This window comes from Indicator indicator, chromosome 8, assembly GCF_027791375.1.
Source record: "Indicator indicator isolate 239-I01 chromosome 8, UM_Iind_1.1, whole genome shotgun sequence".
Classification (NCBI taxonomy): domain Eukaryota; kingdom Metazoa; phylum Chordata; class Aves; order Piciformes; family Indicatoridae; genus Indicator; species Indicator indicator.
Window position 1 is genome coordinate 4,642,114 of NC_072017.1, and position 25,340 is coordinate 4,667,453.

Genomic DNA, 25,340 nt, shown 5'->3' on the forward strand with positions numbered 1-25,340 from the left:
AGACCAAGGTCTACTTTTATAGTCTACAATCTAGGTATCCAAGCACAAAAAAATAAAAAATCAATCTTCCATAGTAACAAGCCAAAGAGAAAGAGCACAACATCTGCTGGAACAGAACAGCTTTAACAAAGGGAAAGAAAGAAAGTGGTTTCTGTACTAAACAAGCTAGAATACTTTTGTCCATATTATATAAATAGAAGAAAATGCAGAGTAAATAACATTGCATTTATTGATTTGTCATTTACCTAGTCAAGGCCTCCTAAACCATAACAATTCTACAATTATTCATCATCCTGCTAGGCTTTTTAACTACTTCTTTTTTTAAACCATATTTAAAAATATTATCGGGCTAAAAAAAACCCAACAAAACAAAACAAACTAAAAAAAACAAAACCCAAATCCAAGATATAGAGACACTACTCTTGTGAGGCATTTTAAAAGGTTCTTAAAAATACTTTCCTGTCTTTCATCTCTTTACACTAACAGAAGCTGCAACCACAAAAGTAATCAAACTTTAAAAAAAAAAAGTTTATGCAACATACCTATTATGTAATCTTCTTCAGAATGACCTGATTACTACTGGTCAATCTGATCTAGAGAATTCTGTCAGTGCCACTTATTTTGACCTGGAGTAGAAAAGAAATGACTTTGTGTGAAATGAAGAGTCTTTTTATACCTTTCTAGAAAGGATGGGGAAGTGAACAAAGTGAGCTAAGGCTGTTCTGCTTTGGTATGGCAGTTTTGTAGATCTGATTTGGTTTTGAGAAGGGAAGATTATTCTTAACATTTTTAAAACAAAGTAGCAAGTAGGGAACTATGCCTCTAATACCTCTTGATAATAAAAGAACATAGGTATGGGCCTAGGCAACAGAGCTCTGAGTGCAGTGCAGAAAACCAGCAAACATTTTGCTAGGTGCCCAAAGAGCTATAGAGTAGTCAGAGAAGAGAGAGGACACACTGGTTGAACAAACTGTTAGTCACAGAAGGGAAGAGGAAGTATAAGATAAAAATCATAAGAAAAAAAATAACCCAGAAATGAAAGAAAGTGCAGGGTGGTAATAATTACTGTAAATAAGGAGATAAGAGAGAGTGGTGTAGCAGAGCTAAAGATGACAGGACGAGGGGCAATGGCTTCAAACTAGAAAAGAGCAGATTTAGATTGGATATTAGGAGTAAGTTCTTTATTGTGAGGAAGGTGGGACACTGGCATAGGCTGCCCAGGGAGGTGGTTGGGGCCCCATCCCTAGAGATATTCAAGGTGAGGCTCTGGCCAACCTGATCTAGCCGAGGATGTCCCTGTTTACTGCAGAGGGGGTTGGACTAGATGATCTTTGGAGGTCCCAACCCAGACCATTCTATGATTTTGCAGTTAAGTGCTGACTCTTCAATGTTCTCATGGAATGAAATCCATTCCTTTGGGAGAAAAAAAAACCAAACATTATATATTGATCCATTAGGTGATTTACTTATTAGATAAAAAAAAAATATTTATTATACAGAACAGTTTCTTTCTGTCAAAACCCCAAATCAGCAACATTTCTATACCTACATCAGACAATAACAAGAGTTGGATTCTTTACATTCTAATAGCAACATCAGAAAATATTTGGGAGTTAAATTTTAAAACAGCTGTATCAAGAGAATTTGCACACAAAACTTTTTAAAAGTGCTGCCTGACAAGCTCTGTGCACCATTAATGTTGCTTTCAGCAGCACCTGAAACGCTCTCAGTTCCAGGAGAGTGGTAGAGAGCAAACATGTTTCAGCTTTTAAAGAGGGCAATTATAGACCTGTCAGCTGGATGTCAATCATATGGAAAATAATGGAAGGGATGCCACAGGACTATAATTAAGAATTAAAGGAGGATAACATAATTAATGCCAAACAACCTGGTTTTGTGAAAAACACATCCCACCAAAGTGACTTGATTTCTTATTTAAAAGAAGGTTACGTTAAGGCTAACAGAGGTGGCAGATAACACTCACTACAAAACCTGTCGTTTTCTGCACAGCGTGTACTTTGACAACATGTAATATTTGGTTACAAAATTACAACAAAACAACTTTGACACTGCACATCAAAGGGTTTGGGATGCTTGTTAGGTCTTAAATATCTGGTGAGAGTGAATGATCACCACATACTTGTGTTTCTAGTGGAAGCCTAGTAGAGAGAAGCCTGCTTGTATATATTTCAACAATTCTATTACCTCTGGGAAACAAAGACATTTCTTTGAGACCCCAACTTGAACACAGCCTCCAGTTCTGGGGTCCTCATCATAAAAAGGACACAGAGTTGTTGGAGTGAGTCCAGAAGAGGGCCAGGAAGATGATCCCAGTGCTGCAACACCTCTGCTATGAGGATAAGATGAGGGAACCAGCGTTGTTCAGCCTAGAGAAGATAAGACTTCAAGGGGACCTTATAGCTGCCTTCCAATACCTGAAGGGATCCTACAGGAAGGCTGGAGAGGGACTTTCCTAGGAATGTTTAGCAACAAGACAAGAGGGAATGGTTTGAAGCAGAGGGAGAGTAGGTTTAGACTGGATCTTAGGAAGAAATTCTTCAGTACGAGGGTGGTGAAATTCTGGAATAGGTTGTCCAGGGAGGTTGTGGATGTCTCCTCACTTGGGGTGTTCCAGGTCAGGTGAGATGAGGCCTTGAGCAGCCAAGTCTACTTGAGAGGTGTCCTTGTGTATGGCAGGGAGGTTGGAGTAGATGGTCTCTAAGGTCTGTTTCAACCTTAGCCATTCTGTTCTATGAAATGAAATAAATGCTCCACCCTACTCTTTTTTTTTTCCCTTTTTTTTTCCCCACTACTGCCATAGAATCTTGTTTTCTTCTGACCTGTACACTTGCAATTTTGTCAGGCTGCCCAGGGAGGTGTTTGAGTCTTCAACACTGGATTGTGTTTAAAGGTGGTTTGGATGTGGTGCTTGGGGATATGGTTTAGGGATGAACCTTGTACAATAGGGTTATTGGTTGGACTTGGTGATCCTGAGGGTCTTTTCCAACTTGAATGTTTCTGTGATTCTTTGAAAACATACAACTCCTGGTAAAACTCAGGCTATGACACCATGTCAATTAGGGAACATACTTTTTATTGAACACAATTGTCAGGAAATAATACATAAAACTGATCGATTTGCACTTATGACAGAATTACCATAAGTCTTCAGCTGGAATAATTATCGCTAGGACATTCAGTTCTGCATTCATATGTAAGTACAACAAGATTCTTGGGAATCAAAGAAGAAATTCCTGTCTATGTTTTGTTTTCATGTTTCCAGTCATGAATCTGTAAATATTTTGATTTACTATTTTATGATGTTGGCTTCGTTATTACTCAATAAAACTAATGATAAGTGCATTTCATTTACCCTCATTATAACTATGGCTTTTGAAGTACAGGAAACGTTAATTGCGTACATCCATTCATCACATTTTGACACACAAATGGATCACTTGAGAATTTATGCTACTTATTTGCTGCCTCTTGTAAAGACTTTTAACATTTATGATTCTGCTGAAATGGACATCTTCTCATAGCTGTTTTATTAAGTGTGTTCCACTGCATATGAATCTCAAAGCAAATTGATTAAAATCAGCTCAGCACTGCACTCGTGTGTGCACCAGTGTGAGCACTGGGTTCAGTTTTGGGGGCATCACTTAGAAGGATATTGAGGTGCTGAAGCAGGTCCAAGAAAGGGCAACGAAGTTGGTGAAGGGCCTGGAGAACAAGCCTGGTGAGGAGCAGCTGAAGGAACTGGGGGTGTTTAGTTTGGAGGAGGCTGAGGAGCCCTCACTCTCTAAAACTACCTGGAAGTGGGAGATGGGTGTGGGTCTCTTCTTCCTACTTAGCAAGCGATAGGAAGCGAGGAAATGGCCTCAGATTGCACCAGAGGAGGTTTAGATTGGACATCAGAAGGTCCCCTGAAAGGATTCTCAAGCAATGGAAGAGACTCGACAGGGAGGTGGTTGAATCCCCAGCCCTGGAGGTGTTTAAAAGCCGCAGAGACGTGGTGCTGCGGCTTGGCTTAACACCAGACTTGGCAGAGTTAGAGAACAGTTGGATTCTATGACCTTAGAGGCCTTTTCCACCCCAAACCACTCTGTACCTACCACGCACAATTCCACCTACCGTACCCCTGACACCGCGTCCGCAGGAGGGGACGGTGGCGGCGGCGGCGCGGAGCTCTGACGCCTTCTGGCGGCGCCAGGAGCACTTCCGGCGCCTGAGGCTCCGTGGGCGCGCCGTGACCGCTCGTGTCTGCGCTGTGACCGCTCGCGTCGGCGCCGTGACCGCTCGCGTCGGCGCCGTGACCGCTCGCGTCCGCGCCGGGGAGTGGGCCGGGAGGGGAGAGCGGGGCCGTCAGGGCCGGGCCGGCGCGGCCGTGAGGGGATCGTAGCCGAACCGGACTATGGCTCTGGCCGGCAGGACGGCGATGCGGTGGGTCCGCCTGCGGAGCCCCTGCCCCGCTTTCTCCTCGCTCTGTGTGGCGTCCTGGCTGCCCGCGGGGCTTGTGGCGTGCGAGCGGCTGTACAGTTCCCGCAGCAAGGTGAATCCGCATGGTTGCCCGAGGGAGGAGGGAGAGACTGAGGGGGAATCGTTTCCTCTACCCGAGGTTGACCTTTAGGGAGTCCCCTAAGCAGTGGTCGCCTTTCCGGACAGGCGATGGCATCCTGTAGTAGCCCTTCCCGCTGCAGAACGTTGGTGTCCCTTCGCAGTGCTCCCACGTGTGATTCCAGGCTGAGGTATGCTGCAAGGGACACGGCACGAATGCTGCTTGATTCTGCTAAAGAACTCCGGGCTTTTGTTGTCAGCTTGGCCTGCAGCAGCCGTGCATAGCCTGGGTAAGATAGATCAACGTCATATACCTCGCTACCGACCAGTTTTTCAGTGAAGTGTTGCTGGTTGTCATTGGGGATATCCTGGTTCCTGATGCTGAAAGCTTTGAAAAGCAGTGAAGACACTTTTTTTTTAGTCAAATATCTTGCTGCTTGGAATAAGGAGGAAGAACACAAAGCAAAGTTCTTTAATGCTGGCCCTTTCAGTGTGTGAACCAAGGAAGTCAGGCTGGTTTTTTGTATTTTCTTTATTTAGCCAAGATAACTTCCACAAGGTCTGCCTACTCCTTATCGTAATGTCACTGCTACCTCAGCTGCTGGGTAATGTCTTTGCATTCTTATTATACTAGTGAAGAATGATCTCTCTGATGGTCCTTTGAATCCACTTTTTGTAATCCTTAAGGTTAGTATCTTAAACTTGAAACTGTTTCAGAATTTCCATCTCTCTCTGTGCATGAGAATATAGTACATTTCACAACACTTTCCAGGTTATTCAGAGTAATAAATCATAGAATCAGTCAGGGTTGGAAGGCACCACAGGGATCATCTAGTTCTAACCCCCCCTGCTATGGGCTGGGACACCTCACAGTAGATCAGGCTGGCCAGAGCCTCATCCAGCCTGGCCTTATATCTATGTATGACTAAAATGAAATGCTAACATTTTAAACACTGGTGACAACTAAAGTTTTTGTACCTCTGCTCAATCAATGCCTCTTCTGGAGAGGAGAGTTCATTCTTTTTTTAAATGCCTTGGCCTTCATATTGTGCATTAAGACAAACTTTGGTTTATGAAAGTAACATTCTGTTTTTCAGGACGAGTTGGATATGTCAGCATATCCTGTAGAAAGCATTAGAAACTTCAGTATTATAGCTCATGTAGATCATGGCAAAAGTACCCTAGCAGACAGATTGTTGGAAATTACAGGTAAGTTCTCACTTTAAGCTACCTTTTCTTAATCTGTTAGATGATGTGTGAGATTCTGTAGCTTTAATTATTACTAAGATTTCTAATAATCATTCCTCTTTCAGTGCCAGATTGCTTGTGCTATTAGGGTGCCAGTAGAGTAGTGTTACAGATGTGACTATGATATATTTTTTTCATATTGAGATCTGTCTACAAGTAGGGATAGGAAAGTGTGTAATTGACTGTAGGAAGTATGTATTTGGGAAAAAGACTGAAAATGAATGTACTTGCTTACTCAAAATGCTACTCCTGTAATTCTTGGCCAGTTGTGCTCTATACCAGTACACAGCAATTTTAGGATGTTGACTGCTAGTGTTTGGGTAGGACAGAAGGGAGCTGTTATGACTGAGGAATTCTGGGCAGAATAGCTTTCAAAAGTGTTACTGAAACAGGGAGAAACTCCAGTTGCTGGTACTTTGATGAAAATATGTCGTCTTGTGAGCAAACCATAAACAGCTAGGGGGCAATAGTTTTAAACTAGAGCAGGGTAAGTTTAGGTTGGACGTCAGGAGGAAGCTCATACAATGAGAGTGCTAAAATACTGGAGCAGGTTGCCTGGGGATTAGTTGAGGCCCTGTCCCTGGAGGCGTTCAAGATCACACTTGATGTGTCCCTGGGCAGCCTGATCTTGTTGGAGGTGTCCTGCTGACTGCAGGTGGGTTGGACAAGATGACCTTTGTGGGTCTCTTCCAAACTGATGCAGTCTGTGAACTGCGTCTCGTGATGGTGAAGCTCATTGGCACTGAAGCTGTTATGATGTTACATAGTGAATTTTAGAAATGCCCAACCCTAAAATGATTTAGACTTGATGTGTAGAGTAACTGCTAGTAATTCAGTGTGAATTCCATGGATTCTCAGCTGCTATATAGATTCCTTTTCCCTTTACTGATATTATTGGTGAAATTGTGATACTTTCCTATTTAGAAGTATTTATCTTTTCCTCATACAGTGCTTCGTGGATTTCATTTTTATTTCTGTGTAATTGTTAAGGATAAGTAAAACTGTCTCCCTGTAAAGTGAAAGTGAGAAACCTAAGTTCTAAGGGATCTTCATAACTATAAGTGACTCTGAAACTAGGCTTTCCTTAGAAGAGAGGGACAGGGGTTGCCTTACAAGGTTGTCTAAGATAAGCTGTAAAGCAATTGCTGTATTTCCCAGGAGAACACTAATTTTAGGGCAGAGCTACTTAGAAATACCCTTTGGAAGAGTCTTGCTGTTCTCATTTAAAGAGTGAGAAAAACAAAACCTGGGAAAGAATAACTTTGATCAAAAACTTCTCTATGACTACCTTTATGTACCACTATGATGCAATTTTACCTGATGTCTATGATAGAATGGAATTTCAAATTCAAGTCTGTCAAGCTCTTTCATAATGCTCTTTACTCACTTATAACTGGCACTGCTTGGGGCCATGCAACTCTCCTCCAGTGGTAGGAGGTGAAGTCTCTTTACACATCAAAATGATTTAGAACTTAACAGAACCTTTGCTACTTCTTAACCTTTGATTTAAACTGGTTTGATGTTTTGCATCATATTTACTGAGTGAAGTATTTTATATAACATGTAAAAATTCATATAACATGGAAAAAATATTTAACAAATGTTGAGAGTTGAAGCTGAATTTGAAGTGAAAAATCTTAAGTTTAGCTTAATTGGATGGGAAAAAAAATCATTTGCAGCTGCAAGTCTCATGTTCCCATGGTTAAGGAATTATTTGTTTTGGGAACTAATATATTAAATGAGGGAAGAAAACTGTGTTTTTTTCAAATCTTAGGAACAATTGCTAAAACTACCCAAAACAAACAAGTGCTGGATAAACTGCAAGTGGAACGTGAAAGAGGAATTACAGTGAAAGCACAATCTGCATCTCTGTTCTACAAACATGAAGGAGTAAACTACCTCTTAAATCTCATTGACACACCAGTAAGTGAAGTACAAACAGTGCTTAAATCACAGAAAGCTAAAGGTCTTTAAAAGTGTGTTTCTGGCTTCTTGTGTTTATTCAGTTCCTTTTTCTTTTGGTAAGAATTATGAACATACAGACAATAGAAAACAGAAATTTTAGCAAAAGACTCTAGAAATATCTGAAATTGTAAACGTTTCTCTTCTCCACAGGGCCATGTAGATTTCAGCTATGAAGTATCACGATCACTGTCTGCCTGTCAAGGTGTCATACTTGTAGTGGATGCAAATGAGGTGAGGTTCTTAATTCCTGTTTTCATAGAATCTTAGGATCACTAAGGTTGGAAGAGACCTCTGAGATCATTGAGTACTACCGTGACCACTAAACCATATCCTAAAGCACCACATCTGTTTCTTGAATACCTCCAGGGATGGTAACTCCATCACCTCCCTGGGCAGCCTCTCTCACCACTCTCTCAGTAAAGAATTTCTTCTTGATATCCAATCTAAACCTCCCCTGGCACAAGTTAAACCCATTTATTCTCATTTAAACCCATTTATTCTCATCCTATTGCTAGTTACTTGAGAGAAGAGACCCAACACCAGCGTCACTACAACCTCCTTTCAGGAGTTTTCTGCTTAGGGTTTCAGCAATTTGACCAAACTAGAGAGAAGATGAGATGTTTTGGTTTGTTTTAGTTTTTATTTTTATTTTCTGTTTGTTTGGGATTTTTTTGTTTGGTTTTTGTTTGTTTGTTTGTTTGTTGTTTTTTGCTTGGGTTTATTTTTCCATCAGTGTTTTTGCCCCTTGCCTGTTTCCATTGAGAAGTTTCATATCCACTCAATGGGTTCTTGGCTGATCTCATACACTTACAGTCTATACAATGAGGGATGTGAAATTATATCCCACAGCTGTACTTTTATTTGTACAGTATTAGAAATATTTTAAAGAATCAGTTGACAGACTAAAGCAAGAGGATTATGGAGTCATGATTTTATATATGGACACATTCCCACAAAGCATTTGGTTAACAGTTTTCTCTATGCCATATTTGATTGGATTGTACAAGGGTCAAATGACTGCTAGTTGTTTCCTTGTTAGATGAAAAAAAGCTAACCAACAAATAACTAACTTTCACAGGATCACAGGATGCTAGGGGTGGAAGGGACCTTATGAACACTTGCTTGGTTGGCAAGCAGACTTCTTAAGTGAGCTTTAGTAGTAAATGTTTTCTAAGTGTGATAATGTTTTTGTATTTAATGTGTATGTCATTTTTGATGTCATACTGAAATATGTGATTATTTGGTATTCTGTATTTGCCTTTGAGACAAAAGGCTTAAACACTCCACTTTTTCATTATAAGTGCTAATACTTAATCTTGTTAGTCTGGATTCTGGAAGTAAATTTATATTTTTAAATTGTTTGCTGTATTTAATAAATGTTGTTGGCTTCTTTTTTATATTGCCTAAAAAGTTAGGCCCATATATTTATAGTGGATATCACCATAGAAGTTATTTTCCATTTGATCTTGAACAAAGGGGAAGACAACAAGTAGCTTCCATTTTCCCCTTCTCTTCCCCCTTATCTCCACTTCTTTACTCTGGATCAGTTGTGGTATTAGGCTTTGTCCTCTTACTCATTCTATCTCTTTGCCTGGTACTTGGATCTCAAAAGTGATTTTCCTGTTTTTCCTAATCAAATCTGCTTTTTTGCCATCCCTTTGAAATAAATGTGAGGTACAAGCCATATAATTTGTTTTCTATTTTGAAAATAACTGTAAGCTAAGTTAAAGGTTTAATACATAATAAGCATCCCTTTGTTTTAGTCCATTTGTGAACAGTTTGCTGTGGGCAAAATTGCTTTTTGATGTACCTGTTGTGATCTTGGCCATTCAGAAATAAAAAGCATAGAGAGAAACACATGCTTGGGTTATCTGTAAATAACTCCATGTAAGTCTTCACATGTACATAATTTTTAGTCTTTCTCAGATTATGAGAAATGATGATTAAAAATGTTATTTTCTTTCTCAGCAATGTGCATATTCAATAGCCTTTACTTATTTTTCATTCTCCAAATGAAGGAATAGATAGAATTGTAACCCACTGAACCTCCAAAATGCAGGATGATTCTATGCTAAAGTTGTTTTTTTAATGCTTATTTTCTAGGGTATTCAGGCTCAGACAGTGGCAAACTTCTATCTTGCCTTTGAAGCACAGCTTGCAATTATTCCTGTCATAAATAAGGTAACAAAGGTTTTGGAGTTTCATATTAAATAATTGGCTCGATTAAGGTTGCTAAGAAATGTGTCCTCAAATAGAATCACAGAATACCAGGTTGGAAGGGACCCCAAGGATCATCTGTCCCAACCTTTCTGGGTGGTAGTTGAACTGAGATGGCCCAGCACCTTGTAAAGCTGAGTCTTAAAACTGTCCACTATAGGGAAATCCACTATATCTCTTGGAGATGATTCCAATGTCCAGCTGTTCTGTACTTAATGAAAAAATGACTGTAATGTAAGAAGAACTTGGTGTATTTGCTGCCTAATATTTTACAGTGATTGCTGGGAACATCAGGTTTTATTTCATAGAATATATGTAGAAGTATCCTATAAGCAGCCTTGATTAAATTCTTACTGGAGCCTGTATGGTAAATCAAGGTCATAAGCATGGTGTGAATTGTATCCTGGGTTGCATCAAGAGGAGTGGTCAAGAGAGGTGATTCTTCCCCTTTGCTCTTGAGACCCCACCTTGAATACTGAATCCAGTTGTATGGATTCAAACAACATTCCATGAATAACCGGAAAGGTGCAGATTTTAACCTACATTTGCTCTACAGTGATCCAAGCAGGCTGCTTGTGCTGTGACTTTTGGACAGCTCCCATAATTGAAGGGGAAATGGTTAGTGATCTGCTACACCACTTAGAGATGGGATCCACCCAAGGGTACTGAGGGAGCTGGTGGAGGTGCTCACCAAGCCACTTTCCATCGCTTAGTAGCAGTCCTGACTACCCAGGGAGTTCCCCCTTGACCAGGGTGAGTAAATGAGATGCCCATCTACAAGAAGGGCTGGAAGAAGCATCTGGGGAGCTCCAGGCCTATCAGTCTGACCTTGCTGCTTGGGATGGTTGTGGAGTAGATCATATTGGGTGCCGTCACATGGCATGTGCAGGGCAACCAGGTGATCAGGCCCAGTGAGCATGAAATTAAGAAAGGAAGACTTTTTCTAAATTCAGTTTAATTAAATATCTTTTCCTTGAAGACATCCAATATTTACTCATAAATACGTAAAGGTTCCTTGACTTGCATATTATGAAGCTACAGTGGTGGATCATGTGGAGGATGTAGTATATTTAGCAGTTTGCTGTTTTTCAGATTGATTTGAAGAATGCAGACCCTGAAAGAGTTGAAAAACAAATTGAGAAGTTGTTTGATATCCCTACAGATGAATGTATAAGGGTAAGATCTCTTAAAGTTTGAGACAATGGCTGAGTGTCTAACTTCACTTTGTAGCTAATGAAAGAGATGTACACACAGTTAATGAACAGTTTGTCTTCTATCTGCTTTGTGTGACATACCTGAATATCATTACAGATTGTCTCCTGGGAAACAGGAGTGGAAAACCTATTTCTCAGTTAAAAATTCTGGTATGTCTTGATGAATGGTTTCAGATTTTCAGTTATTTCACATTGTGAGTCCTTATTTTCATTTTTATTGTAACAATGTCAGTTCAGGAGAGGAAAAAGAAGAAGGTGACAGAATATTTTATAATCAAAGAAACATTTCATAGTACTAGCACTCAAAAGTGTGCTTCAGAGTGCTTTTAGGTGTAGTAGTATCTGTGGCCACCAGAACTGCCTTAAGTAAATGTAACACTGTTTAATAGATACTGAATGAGTGTAAGACACAAGTCTGATAAAATTGGTTTTGGGCTTGTTTTAGATCTCTGCTAAACAAGGAACAAATGTTGAAAAAGTTCTTCAGAAGGTCATTGAGAAGATTCCACCGTAAGTCTGTATTTAATTTGTGAAAACTTGGGAGATAAATTAGGAAGCCACGAGCTGCATGGGCAGCCTGTTTCAGGGCTGTCACCCTCACCATAAAGAAGTTTCTCCTCCTGTGTTGTAGCTTCTACCTGTTGCTCTTTGTCCTGTTGCTGGGCACCACTGAAAAGAGCCTGGCACCTTCATCTTGACACTCACCCTTCAGATATTTATAAGTATGGATCAGATCCCCTCTCAGTCTTCTCTTCTCAAGGCTAAGCAGCCCCAGGTCTTTCAGGCTTTCTTCATATGAGAGATGTTCCAGTGCTTTAATCATCCTTGTATCTCTCCATTGGACTTTCTCGAGCAGATCCTTCCCACTTTTGAACCAGGGGGCCTCAAAATTTGACACAGTGTTCCATGTATAGTCTCACCAGGGCAGGATAGAGGGGGAGGAGAACCTCCTTAGACCTTCAGGACACAGTTTTCTTAATGCACCCCAGGATGCTGTTGGCTCTCTTGGCCACAAGGGCACGTTGCTGTTCCATGGAGAACTTGGTCCACTAGGACTCTAAGGTCTTTCTTCATGGAGCTGCTTTCCAGCAGGATGACCCCTAGTCTGTACTGGTGCCTGGTGTTATTCCTCCCTAGCTGCAGGCTCTGCTCTTGTCCTTATTGAATGAAAACCACACTGCTTAATATATTGTTTTGATTTTTTTTGTGTATGTGTGTGTGCCAGACCCCAATGTAATACTGGTGATCCATTGAAAGCCTTGGTGTTTGACTCCACCTTTGACCACTACAGAGGTGTCATAGCCAACATTGCACTCTTTGGTGGGGAGATTCAGAAGGGGCATAAAATTGTGTCTGCACACACAAAGAAGAGATACGACGTTAATGAAGTTGGAATTCTGACTCCAAATGAGCAGCCAACACAAAAGCTGTAAGTAAAAAGACTTCTTGCAGTGGAACAAATTCTAAATTGGTGTTAAAGATACAAAATCCTCCATTTCTGTTTGATACTTGCTTTGAGTGATAAAGGCTGGGAGATGTCTGAGTGCTTTGTTCCTTCTTTGGTGGTAGGGATGTTTTATGATTATTGTTTGTAATTCTGTAGTGCTGAGGCAGGAGCTTTTGGGGACTATCTTTTGGGCACTGCTGGGGGGAGGAAGCTATTCTGTCATCTATAGTGCACAGAACTTCTGGACAGCTAGGGTTTTGGTTTTTTTAAGGATAGCATATGATATTCTTATTCAGCCATCCAATTTATTTCTAGGAACTACCTTGTTTGAGAGTGGAAGGGAATGGGGCTTCATCTTAGTTATTGCTGCAGCATATTTTGAGGGTGGAAAAACTTAAAATCCATGAATGCAACAGCTACCAGAAACTGGCTCCTCATGGCAGCAGTGGGAAGAAAATCAGGTACTTAGAATTAGTGGAGAAGTTTTCATCCAAGTATATGTTAATGACTTTCTTGGGAGATTCTCAGTGAAACTATGTTACTGTGTGAGGTGGGTTGAACCCAGCCAGCCACTTTGTCACTCCCTCAACCCCAGTGGGATAGGGGAGAGAACTGGAAGAACAGAAGTGAGGAAAGACTTGCTCATGGGTCAAGATTAGGACAGTTTAATAAGTGTAGGAAAAAGAAAAGAAATAAAGTGATGCAAAGGGAATCAATTACTTGCCATTTCTCACAAGTAATGACCACCTTGGAAAGTCTGCTCTTTATTGCCAAGCATGATATAATGTGGCATGGAGCATCCCTTTGTCACCTTCCAGCCTCTAGTTATTTTATAGATTGAGAAGCACAGAAAGCATTCATGCTGTGCAAACACTATTCAGCAATGGCTAAACCATTGGTGTGTTACCAACACCGTTGTAGGCATAAATCTAAAATGCAGCACCATGGGGGGATGCTGTGAAGAAAGTTAGCTCCATTTCAGCCAAAACCACTACACCATGGTCTTTTATCTACTATGAGTTCCTCTCCTAACAGCACTTTATGCTGATGGAAGGCCTTTGTCTTTTGTTCTTTCTGCTGCTTGCTGTGCTGACAGCTGAGAACCATTCTAGTTCTGTCTTCAATCCCTGATAACTTTCCTCTAGCTCCAGCTTTCATAGTGGGAGTAGCAAAGAATTCAGAATCCAGAACTATAAATGTAGTGTTTAACACAAATAGAGCTCCTTGTCCCTTGAGAGACATGAGTTGATGACTCAGGGGGCAAACAATTTAAATCTGGCTTATGGGCTTTTAGAGGGGGTGATTTAATTTGAATTTCTGACTGAGCAAAACCAAGTGGGGAAAACTAATAACAGTACTGATGATGCCAAGAAGCATGTCCTTATAATGCCGATTTTATTTAGATATGCTGGACAGGTGGGCTACCTGATTGCTGGAATGAAAGAAGTAACAGAAGCCCAAATAGGAGACACACTGTTTTTGTATAAACAGCCAGTGGAGCCTTTGCCTGGCTTTAAGTCAGCGAAGCCAATGGTTTTTGCAGGTGAGGAGTAAACTGTTATCAAGTGGAATTCCTTCTTTCCAGTAGCAAGACAGCTATTAGAGCTTTTAAAACAATATACATGTGAGGATTAGGATTTTAGCAGGATGAAACTAAAGAGGCATGTCATTTATATGGCTTTGTGTAATTTCCCCTGTAACTTAACAGACAGGTTTAATAGTAGTTGCAAACTGGTTTTATAAGAATACAAGACTAAAATGTTTTTTTAGCCACAATTATTGCTTCTAATGCCAGTAAAATAGCCAGAAAAGAAGGGTTGAGGCTTCAAAAATAGCCCATTTTTGGTAATTCTTAATGTAGATAATCAAGTTTCCAGAATTATTACCATTTTATTTTAAAAATTAGCAGCTGCTTCTTTTTGATTAACCATGGTAAAGTGCCATAGCTAATAGTCAGATTCATTCTGTAAAATAATTGACTTTTTAGGCATAGGTAGTTCTTTTGAGATGTTTTCACCAGCTTCAGTAAGTGCTACAAATACTATGGAAGATGGCTTTAGAAAGAAATACATTTATAGAGTCATAGAATTGTTTTGATTGTAAAAGACCTCAGAGATGATCAAGTCCAGCCATCAACCTAACACCACCATGGCCTCTAAACCATGTCCCAAAGTGCCACATGTTTCTTGAACACCTCCAGGGACGGTGACTCCAGCACTACCTTAGGCAGTCTGTTCCAATGCCTGACCACTCTTGAAGGAAAGAAATTCTTCCTAATATCCAACCTAAACCTCCCTGGCACAATTTCAGGCTGTTTCCTCTTGCTCTGTCACCTGATACTAGGGAGAAGAGGCTGACTCACACCTTACTGCAACCTTCTTTCAGGGGAGTTGTAGAGAGCAATGAGGTCTCCCCTCAGCCTCCTCCAGATTAAACAACCACGGTTCCCTCAGCTGCTCTTCACCAGACCTGTTCCCTAGCTTCATTTCCCTTCTCTAGACCCACTCCTTGGAGTGAGGGCCTTTATTCTGGATGATTCTGGAAATTACTTTCTAGAGTTGGTGTGAGGAAATGTGTAAAGCTCACTTAAACTGTCTTGTGGAAATTGGGTGGCTCTGTCAGTGAGGGTAAGAAAAGTGTCATGCTGTAAATGCGGGATTTTTTTGTGCTCGTGTTTTGCTTCTTGGTGTAGAGCAATCCACATTTTCTAAACACGTGGTGTGAAGAGTGATACCTTGGCATCTCCTTCAGGGAGCAGTTACACAGAGAGCTGCTTTTATTAATTTCAAAGAACACAGAAACATTTTCAGCTTTGTTAGATGTGTCACTTTTTTTTTTTTTTTTGCTGTTCACTCTTAGCTTTGAAGGGACAATTCAGTGAAATTTGTCTGCTTGTTCAGTTATGTTTAAGCTACGTTTACACTGCAGCCCTGCAAAACAGTGGTTGTACTGAATTCTGCATCTTCCACAGACGTGAAGGATTAGATCAGTATCACTGCCATTGTAATTTGATTTTTAATTCCAATTCTTGTGAAGTAATCGAAAATTTTAGTATGTTTTAACTAAATTTAGGGGGGAAATAAAATAAAAAGCCTTAAATTGTTTTTCATTTTGTGACGTTGGAATAGAAAATTTATTTCTGCTTTTATTACTGTATTTGCTGTAAGAGGCACGTTTGAAAGCTAAGTACACACCAGCTGAAGTTCTCTTATCACATGAATTCTGTCTAATATCTTTTGACAGGAATGTATCCTGTAGATCAAACAGAATATAATAACCTCAAAAGTGCTTTGGAGAGGCTGACACTAAATGACTCCAGTGTAACTGTTCATCGGGACAGTAGCCTTGCCTTAGGAGCTGGATGGAGGTGAGGCTTTTTCATTCTGCTTTCAGTTTTAGAATGGTTCATAAATGGAGAATGCAAGTTTAAGTCAGCTGAAAATTGAATTAAAATGAAGTCAAAATTAGGAGCTTGAATTCATATGAATGCTAGGTAAGGATCAAAAGTATTTGATTTTCTTGCTGTATCTGAGTTGTGATTGATAGTTTTTGTTCTCGGTTATTCAACTTCGTCCTCATATTATTCAGCTGTAGGCTCATCTGGGGAGTGTTTGCTGTGTCTGATGTTGCCAGACTAGCAGGGTAAACATGCTGGAGAAGCCTCCTGTCACCAGCAGGATTTCATTTTTATTCATTTCTTTTTTTCCCAGGTTGGGTTTCCTTGGTCTTCTGCATATGGAAGTTTTTAATCAGCGTTTGGAGCAAGAGTATAACATGTCTGTTATTTTGACTGCACCTACAGTTCCATACAAAGCTATTCTTTCCTCAGCAAAGCTGATAAAGGTATGGTAAATGTATTTACAACTTTTTGTAAATGGCAGCCTAAAAGTGTCCTTAGGCAGCCTAGCAGCTGTGAATGATGTAGTTGGCACTTCTGGTGCATAAGTGATACATGATAAGACCCATGAGCTTCCCTTTGTCCTTAGTTCAGAAGGGTAACTCCAGCCCCTATTGGGATGGTTGACTACAAGAAGTAGGTATTGAAAGCTTACTTTCTAAGCCCATTTCATCCCTTAAGGAAGCCTTAAGGTTCTATTTTGAGAAGAATGTCCCCATCACCAGACTGCAGAGTACGTGGAGCAGGTCTTTGGTTGAACCTGTGCCTTATACCTTACAGGATCAGGATGGATTAAGGGGAAAGATTCTTGCTCTACAGGCAAGAGAGATGGAAGGATGGTCAGAAAGGCTTTTTTATGTTTATGGATAACCTTAGGTTGTAGGCCTAGTTCTAAGCACTTCTGTTTAAACTTCAGTGAGTGAAATGCTTAGAAGTTTCATTTTCCTAGTGAAAGTAATTCCTGTAATTTTCTTGTGTAATAATATTTAAAGATACTCTGATCAGAGACTTCTATGTGTGAAATCTCTTTTAAAATTGTGCTTGGTGTAGTGTAACTCACTAGTGTATCCAAGGACTTGTAAACACTTTTTTAGCTTTTTTTCCCCTTGCTGTCCTTTGCTCTTTATTCTTCTTATTTCTAAACTTACAGTATCTATTTTATTTGTTTGTTTTCAGGAGCATGGACAAACAGAGATGACTATCATCAACCCTGCTCAGTTTCCTGATAAATTTTCAGTATCTGAATATTTAGAGCCAACTGTTCTTGGAACTATTGTAACACCTCATGAATACATTGGGAAAATAATTGCCTTGTGTCAGGTTAGTATGCAGATGTGGTTTTGCCATTTGTATTTTTAAGCACCCTACATCACACTTAAAGCAAAGACACTCAATAGTAAAGTATTAGAGAATAAGTACTTACATGGTATGTGACAGTAATTATTAAAACTTTTTTTTTCTTTCAAGACTTTTTATGTGTAAGATTACTTCTGAACTACAAAAAACTTATAGTGAAAGTTAATCACAGACTCAAGGAATGTTAGGAGTTGAAAGGGACCTCCAGAGATCAAGTCCAACCCCCCTGCCAAAGCAGGATTACCAAGAGCATGTCACACAGGAGCACATCCAGGCAGGTTTTTGAAAGTCTCCCAAGAAGGAGACTGTACAGCCTCTCTGGGTAGCCTGTTCCAGTGGTCTGTCACCCTCACAGTAATGAAGTTTCTCCTCATGTTGAGGTGGAACCTCCTGTGTTCTAGCTTGTACCTGTTGTTCCTTGTCCTCTCAGTGGGCACCACCAAAAAGAGCCTGGCACCTTCATATTCACACCCACCCCTCAGATATTTATACATGTTTATAAGATTCCCTCTCAGCCTTCCCCTTTCCAGACTAAACAGCCCAAAGTCACTCAGTCTTTCTTCATAAGAGAGATGTTCAAATCCCATGATCATTCTTGTAGCTCCCCATTGGACTTTCTCCAGCAGATCCCTGTCTCTTGAACTGGGAAGCCCAAAAGTGGACACAGTATTCCAGGTGTGGTCTCACCACGGCAGAGTAGAGGGAGAGGAGAACTTCCTTAGACCTGCAGGACACAGTTTTCTTAAGGCACCCCAGGATGCCATTGGCCTTCTTGGCCACCAGGGTACATTGCTGGCCCATAGAGAACTTGCTGTCTGCCAGGACTCCAAGGTCTTTCCACATGGAGCTGCCTTCCAGCAGGACAACCTCCAGTCTGTACTGGTGCCTGGTATTGTTCTTCATAACACCCTGTTGGGGTTTCAGCCACCCCCCTCAGTTTAATGATGAAGCTTAGTGAAAATAAAGCACCCAGTGAAGCATCTTGCACTAGACAAATTCATAGCTACTTCTGTTCTTCTTAAGGAATGAAATGTGCAGCAGGAGAATGGTGTTTTGTTCATGGAAAAACAACTTCTGTCAACACTTTACTTAGAGGCTTCACAGACTGAGTGCTTCATTGGAGTAGTTTATGCTAGGGATGGCTAATAGCATTTCCCCAAGTGTGTCTGGCATACTTCTACCTGAAAATGTTTTAACTGCCATACATCATTATCTTTATAAAATTTCTTACAATATTTTTCTTAGCTTTTCACATTTCAGAATACATAGTGCAAAAGACTACACTGTCTGTGTGTCACTAGAGTGAAGTAGACCTATTAAATAGAATTTCTGAAATGAACTTGAGAACAGCCTCCTGGCAGGAAAGAAGATGAGTCCTACTGTGTAATACTCCAGTGTGTGTGAAAATCTAATTGCAGTGAGATTTTTATGGCAGATAATTAGACATTTGAAAGGCAGAAGCTGTTAAAGATTTCAGAAGTTCAACTTCTAGAGGATAGACTTAAATAATTTGTCCAATTAAGTTGTACCCACTTCACTTATGATGGTGCTGCAATTTGTTCTGAGGCTTAAGGAAAATACCAATAAACTTACTTTGGGGCTTGAAGTAGAGGAGTTCTCTTGTGTAACTGGATAGCTGTTTATTTTAATCTGCTTTGTATTTAGTTGTAGAAAACTTCTCTCAAGGGGAACTGAAACCATTTTTATTTGTCTAGGATCGCAGGGCAGTGCAGAAGGATATGTTGTACATCGATGAACACAGGGTTATGCTCAAATACCTCTTTCCACTGAATGAAATTGTGGTGGATTTTTATGATGCTCTCAAGTCTCTGTCCTCTGGCTATGCAAGGTAACTACTTCCTTTGTACCCCCTTCCCCTCCCTTCCATCTTGGACCTGAGTTGAGGGGGAACAAGAAAAGATCTGAGGGGAAAATATTCTTCACTTGTGCTGTGTCCTCCCATATTTTTTTATGATAGTGTTGCAAATTGAGACTTAATCTAATGTGAATTAGGCTTGCTTTGAAAATTGGTGGAAATAAATCTGAAAAACACTAAAAATGCATCACTGCTACTAATTTTCTGTTGGTTCTGCTTGTGTTTTTTGTTTTACTTATAAGGCAGCACTCACTCATCTAGATTAGTAAGATCTAGATGGTTCTTACTTGTCTGAAGTGACAAATGGGCATTTCCTATCAAAGGAATCACTGCAAATTTACTTCTTACCTTGCAGAATTTCTACAAAACCTTCACTAACTTTGAAACTCCTTTTTGTTTAGTTTTGATTATGAAGATGCAGGATACCAGGCAGCAGACCTTGTCAAAATGGATATTCTTCTAAATGGAAATCCAGTTGAAGAACTGGCAACAATCATACACAAGTAGGTAGACTGGAGTCTGCATTCCAAAGAAATAAGACTTCCTATTCATATGCTAAAGAAACTTAGATCTGTATCACCAATATATGATAAATATAGATTAAAAAAGTATTGAGGCTTTCACATTACCACTTCTGGAGAGAATCTGAAAGAGGTATGTAAGTGCTGCTTATATTTTTATGGTACTGTAGGATGGGGAGGAGAAGGAAATGCAAAATGCTGATGTTTTAAGGCGGGGAGAAAATATAGAGACCAGTCTAGGAGATGCCAGATAAAGTTTATGGCACTTCATATTTACTATTGAAACAAATGAAGAAAAAAATTGATCTTATGCTCCAAATAATTCCTGTTCTGTAGAAGTTTGTTGTTGTCTTCTCTCCAGCCAAACAACCAGGAGAAAGTGTTTACTGCATTTAATTCTTGCCAGAACAATTCAGTTTCCCTGAGTTTCTCAGGGAGTTCTGTTTTGGTGGTGAAAATGTCTTCTTGTTTCCAGCCTCTCCCCTTCCTTTCTTCAGATAAAGTCTTTATAAGGCTTCCTCCTGTGACTTCAGCAACTCTTTCCACAACTCTTGAGATCAAGAGCCCCAGCTCCCTCAACCATTGCTCGTAAGGGAGATGTTCCACTCCCTTCAGCATCTCTGTGGTTCTATGCTGGACTCTCTCAAGCAGTTCCTTGAGGTCCTTCTTGAACTGAGGGGCCCAGAACTGGACACAATATTCCCAGACACAGCCTCGCCAGGGTAGAGCAGAGGGGGAAGGGAAACCTTTCTTGACCTACTAACTGCTCCCCTTCTAATAGACCTCAGGATGCCATTGGCCTTCTTGGCCACAAGGGCAGATTGCTGGCTCATGGTCATCTATATGTCCACCAGGTCCTTCTCCCCAGAGCTGCTCTCCAACAGATCAGTCCCCGACCTATCCTGGTCCACGGCATTGTCCTTTCCCAGATGTAAGACTCATTAGATGCTTATCTTTTGAGTTAAAAAAAACCCAAACCTTCACTGAAGTCCTTTTACCAAACTGTTTGGTCTCTAGGTGTATTTTTTGGGGCAATATTGCTCTTTCTGAAAGCACTGGTGACTTTGGTTTTCAGTGACAAAGCGTATGCCACTGGGAAGTTCCTGTGTGAACGTTTGAAAGATGCCATACCTAGACAGCTGTTTGAAATAGCCATCCAGGCTGCTATTGGCAAGAAGATCATTACAAGAGAAACGTAAGTAAAGCCATTCTGTTTCTTCCCTCCTTTTCATTTTATATTTTTTTTAATTTGAAGCATTTAAAATACAGACTTTCAATGTCTTGCCTAAATAGTTCTATACATCAGTGCTTTGATTTTACTGTAAAGTCATATTTGCAACTGGACATTTTAGAGGGGGAAAAAAAACCCAAAACCAAGAAAAAAAATCCAACAAAACCCCAAAAACCAAGCAAACAAAGAAACCCCAACAAAACAAACAAACCCCCCCCACCCACAAATATTAGATAAAAAACCAAAACCACCCACAAATACTTGATTAAAAAAAAAAACAAACCCACAAATAAGCAAACAAACAAAAAAACCCCAACCCACAAATATTTGAAAAGAAAAAAACACAAGTATTTGAGCTATGTGTATGAATAATGTCTTTGTATAAATTTAAGTTATTTAAATTAAATACAATTATTTAAAATTGCTTGTGGTCAGCATTGCACATGGTAGAGTGCAGCTTGCAAGACTCATGTGTCTGCTTCCTCTCTGGCAGTGGAAAATGTTTCATACTACTGAAAAACAAGTAGCTAGTTGTGGAATACTTTAATCTCTGGGGGAGTCAGCAAAAAAAAAAAAAAAAAGAACTGAACTGTGTTGTTCCAAAGGAAGTATGTTGCAAGCTGCACACACAACTGTTTCTCAGCAGCACTTCTTGGAGAGCAAACTGGTTCCTAGCTGTTGTGTCTCTGTCACATCTTTGCTGTTGATGTTTAAATTGGATTTAAATTGTGGTACAACTGAAAATCAGGGATCCAAGCAGAGGTGCTGTAAGAATTTGTGTGTAGTTTGCTATGTGCACACAGATGTAAAACTGAATTGTAGCAGAAATCCTAGACAAAAAAGCAAGAATTGTAATTTTTATGTATGTATGATGGTCCCTAAGAGATATTTCTAGAATTGAGAAGTGTGAATTGAGTTTTCTGTAATGTCATGGTTCCTCAAATGCTGGATCCAGTTCTGATGTCCCTGTTATAAGAAGGACACAGAGCTGTTGGAGTGAGTCCAGGGGAGGGCTACAAAGATGATCCAAGGTCTGGAGCACCTCTGCTGTGAGAATAGGCTGAGGGAGCTGGAGGTGTTCAGCGCAGAGACTCTAGGGGGGACTTTAGAGCTGCCTTCCAGTTCTGGAAGGGATCCTACAGGAAGGCTGCAGAGGGACTTTTCATAAAGGTGTCTAGAGATAGGACGAGGGAGAACGGTTTGAAGCTGAGGGAGAATAGGTTTAGGCTGGATCTTAGGAAGTTCTTCAGTACAAGGGTGGTGATACTCTGGGGTAGGTTGCCCAGAGAGGCTCTGGCTGCATCCTCCCTGGAGGTGTTAAAGGCCAGGCTGGATGAGGCCTTGAGCAGCCAGTTTAGTTGAGAGGTGTCCCTGCCCACGGTGGGGAGGTTGGAGTAGATGATCTCTGAGGTCCCTTCCAACCTAAGCCATTCTGTGATTCAATGCATCTTACAAAGCTGTAAGGCAGAAAACCATCCCTTAGCATTTTGACAAGTCAGTATTTAGCTACAGTTACAGATGTTCTAACATATATATATGTTATTTTTATTTTACAGGCTGAAAGCTTACAGAAAAAACGTTGTGGCAAAATGTGTAGGTATTCTTTTTTGCTATTTCAGATGTATGTAAATCTAAAATTCCTGCTAATGTGACAAGCCTATCTTTTTGGTACAAACCTGGCAAAGACATCTGCTTCTGCTCCTCAGTGGCAGTGGAATATTAACACATACTTTTAAGCTCTTTATCTTAAAACTGAACTTGTGTAACCTAGTTGCAGCTTGCAGTAAGAGTGGATCAGAACTCAGCAGTGACTGTATTAACTGCTGTCCCCTCAACATTTTCTAGAAGTGGTAGATGCAGAGTAAATGTTATGTGTGTGTACACACAGACATGTAACTTGGTATTTCCTAGCCAGTTTGGTTTTTCAGGTGATTAAGGAACATCTAGAAGTGCTGCTTTAGAGACTTGTAATGAGATTTTTAACTTAGGTTTTCACTAATATGTCATCAGGTCTAGGGAGGTTCTCCTCCTTTTCTGCTCTGCCCTGGTGAGACCACACCTGGAATACTGTGTCTCCACCTTTGGGCTCCCCACTTCGAGAAAGAAGGATGTGCTGGACAGAGTCCATCAGAGAGCTGTGAGGATGATTAAGGGACTGGAACATCTCTTGTAGGAAGAAAGACAGAGAGACGTGGGGCTGTTTAGTCTTGAGAACAGATGCTGAGAGGGGATCTTACCAACATCTATAAATATGTGAGGGGTGGGTGTCAAGATGAAGGTGCCAGGCACTTTTTGGTGGTGCCCAGTGACAGGACAAGGAACAGGTACATGCTAGATCATGGGAGTTCCACCTCAACAGGAGGAGGTGAAGGTGAGGGTGATGGAGCAGTGGAGCAGGCTGCCCAGGGAGGCTGTGGAGTCTCCTTCTCTGGAGACTTTCAAAACCTCCCTGGATGCATTCCTGTTTCATTTGCTCTAGGTGATCCTGCTTTGGCAGGGGTTGGACTGGATGATCTCTGGAGATCCCTACCATTCCATAATGTAACCAGCCTTTCTGAATATTTTTTTAAGCCCTTGAGTGTAGTTGTTGAAATGTGCTGTAGTTGCATTTAAACTTAGGAAAATGTTTCCTTTTTGTAGTACGGTGGAGACATCACAAGAAAAATGAAGCTTTTGAGAAGGCAGGCAGAAGGGAAGAAGTTGATGAGAAAAATTGGCAATGTGGAAGTACCAAGGGATGCCTTCATACGAGTTTTGAAGAGACAAACTGACAAATAGAGATGAGTGACATGTAGCTGATTATTCTCTCAGCTTCTTGTAGGCATTAGCAGAGTAAGCTAATGTTTAATGTATCACTGTGAGAGGGAACGTGTTGACTTTAAATGGTGTAAATTAAATAACTGGGAACATAAATGGAAACTGTACAGATACTTGTAGATTGTTATGAAATTAAAAAGTTTTATTTTATTTACTTGTCCTGCATCTAAAAGCTTTCATGGTATTGTATTTCATGGTTTGCATACTTTTAACACTTAGAAGTTTTAACACGATACTGATCTTGCACGCAAGTTTTTGAGAGGACAGGATCAGTGTGGCAAAAAGTTTCTAAAAGTAATTATTTTTTTTTTATTATTAAAAAATCTTGAACTGTTGCCACAAAAACATCAAGCTGCTTCCTGTTTTACTTTCAGAATTTGCTGTTGTCAGGAAATGATGATGCTGATGCTGGAAACTCACATCAGCAAAAACTAATCATCGTAATTTTTTCTTGTTCCATGCTTTTTCATGTTACGCTTATTAAAGCGTGCCAGTTTACCATTAATACAGCCTAGCTAGAAGCTTTTAAGTTTTAATATATGAAACCTGCTTTTGTGAGACCTCCCACCTCAAATACTGTGTCCAGTTGTGGTGTCCCCATAAGTACACAGAGCTGTTGGAGCGAGTCCAGGGAAGGGCCACAAAGATGATCCAAGTGCTGGAGCATCTCTGATACGAGAATAGGCTGAGGGAGCTGGGGGTGTTCAGCCTGGAGAAAAGACTCTGGGGATACCTTAGAGCTGCCTTCCAATACCTGAAGGGTTCCTACAGGAGGGGTGGAGAAGGACTTTTCTTGAGGGTGTCTAGCAGTAGGACAAGGGGGGATGGTTTGAAGCTGAGGGAGTGTAGGTTTAGACTGGATCTTAGGATCCAGTTCTTCAATGCAAGGATGGTGATACTCTGGAATAGGCTGCCCAGGGAGGTCATGGATGTCTCCTCCTTGGGTGTGTTTAAGGCCAGGTTGGATGATAAGGTCTTGAGCAGCCAAGTGTAGTTGAGGTGTCCCTGCCCATGGTGGGGAGGTTGAAGATCTCTAAGGTCCCTTCCTACCTAAGCCATTCTTTGTAACTGCTCCACTAACAGACCTGTTCATGCCTGAATGAATTCCTTTGGTGTGAAGGTTTGGTTAGAACATGTCTTGCTGTGCTTGTTGGAAGTTTTATTTGTATCCTTTGTCAGGCAGTTCTCAAGTGAAAGCTGTGGTGTGCTTAATGCAAGCTGTGGCTTTTGGAAGTGTAAGCAAGGCAATCAAACACAAGTCAATGACCATGCTATGTACTGTGCTTTTAAGCTGCTTTTGTTTTCTAGATCTTCAGAGGGTCTTCACAGATCTTCATTTCTTGTTAATAAATATGTTTTTAGAGAACAAATATCTAGAAATACCTCCTGAAGTACTCAATCACCAGACAAGGCTGCTTTGTAACTACAATATGAGATTGACTAATGGTAAGCCAGTTCTCTTATTTCAATCTAAGTACAAGGATGAATGGGGAA

The 25,340-nt window shown here is 40.5% G+C and overlaps 1 protein-coding gene across 1 annotated transcript; it reads left to right on the top strand.

The window, feature by feature from the left end:
* The first annotated feature begins 4,414 nt into the window (after positions 1 to 4,414).
* Positions 4,415 to 23,940, top strand: GUF1 (GTP binding elongation factor GUF1). The gene is made up of 17 exons (XM_054383120.1): positions 4,415 to 4,552; positions 5,655 to 5,766; positions 7,580 to 7,728; positions 7,921 to 8,001; positions 9,874 to 9,951; positions 11,080 to 11,163; positions 11,647 to 11,711; positions 12,427 to 12,630; positions 14,052 to 14,191; positions 15,892 to 16,015; positions 16,359 to 16,491; positions 17,222 to 17,365; positions 19,117 to 19,250; positions 19,679 to 19,780; positions 20,874 to 20,993; positions 22,586 to 22,622; positions 23,670 to 23,940. Exons 1-17 carry the CDS (start codon positions 4,415 to 4,417, stop codon positions 23,805 to 23,807), a joined length of 1,983 nt encoding a protein of 660 aa, XP_054239095.1. The 3' UTR covers positions 23,808 to 23,940.
* The last annotated feature ends 1,400 nt before the right edge of the window (positions 23,941 to 25,340 follow it).

Excerpts from the sequence above, each read along its gene's own strand:
- GUF1 (XM_054383120.1), top strand. The coding sequence starts at position 4,415 with ATGGCTCTGGCCGGCAGGACGGCGATGCGGTGGGTCCGCCTGCGGAGC. Across the intron at positions 17,366-19,116 it reads AAATAATTGCCTTGTGTCAG|GATCGCAGGGCAGTGCAGAA; the intron begins GTTAGTATGCAG and ends TTATTTGTCTAG. Across the intron at positions 19,781-20,873 it reads CTGGCAACAATCATACACAA|TGACAAAGCGTATGCCACTG; the intron begins GTAGGTAGACTG and ends TTTGGTTTTCAG.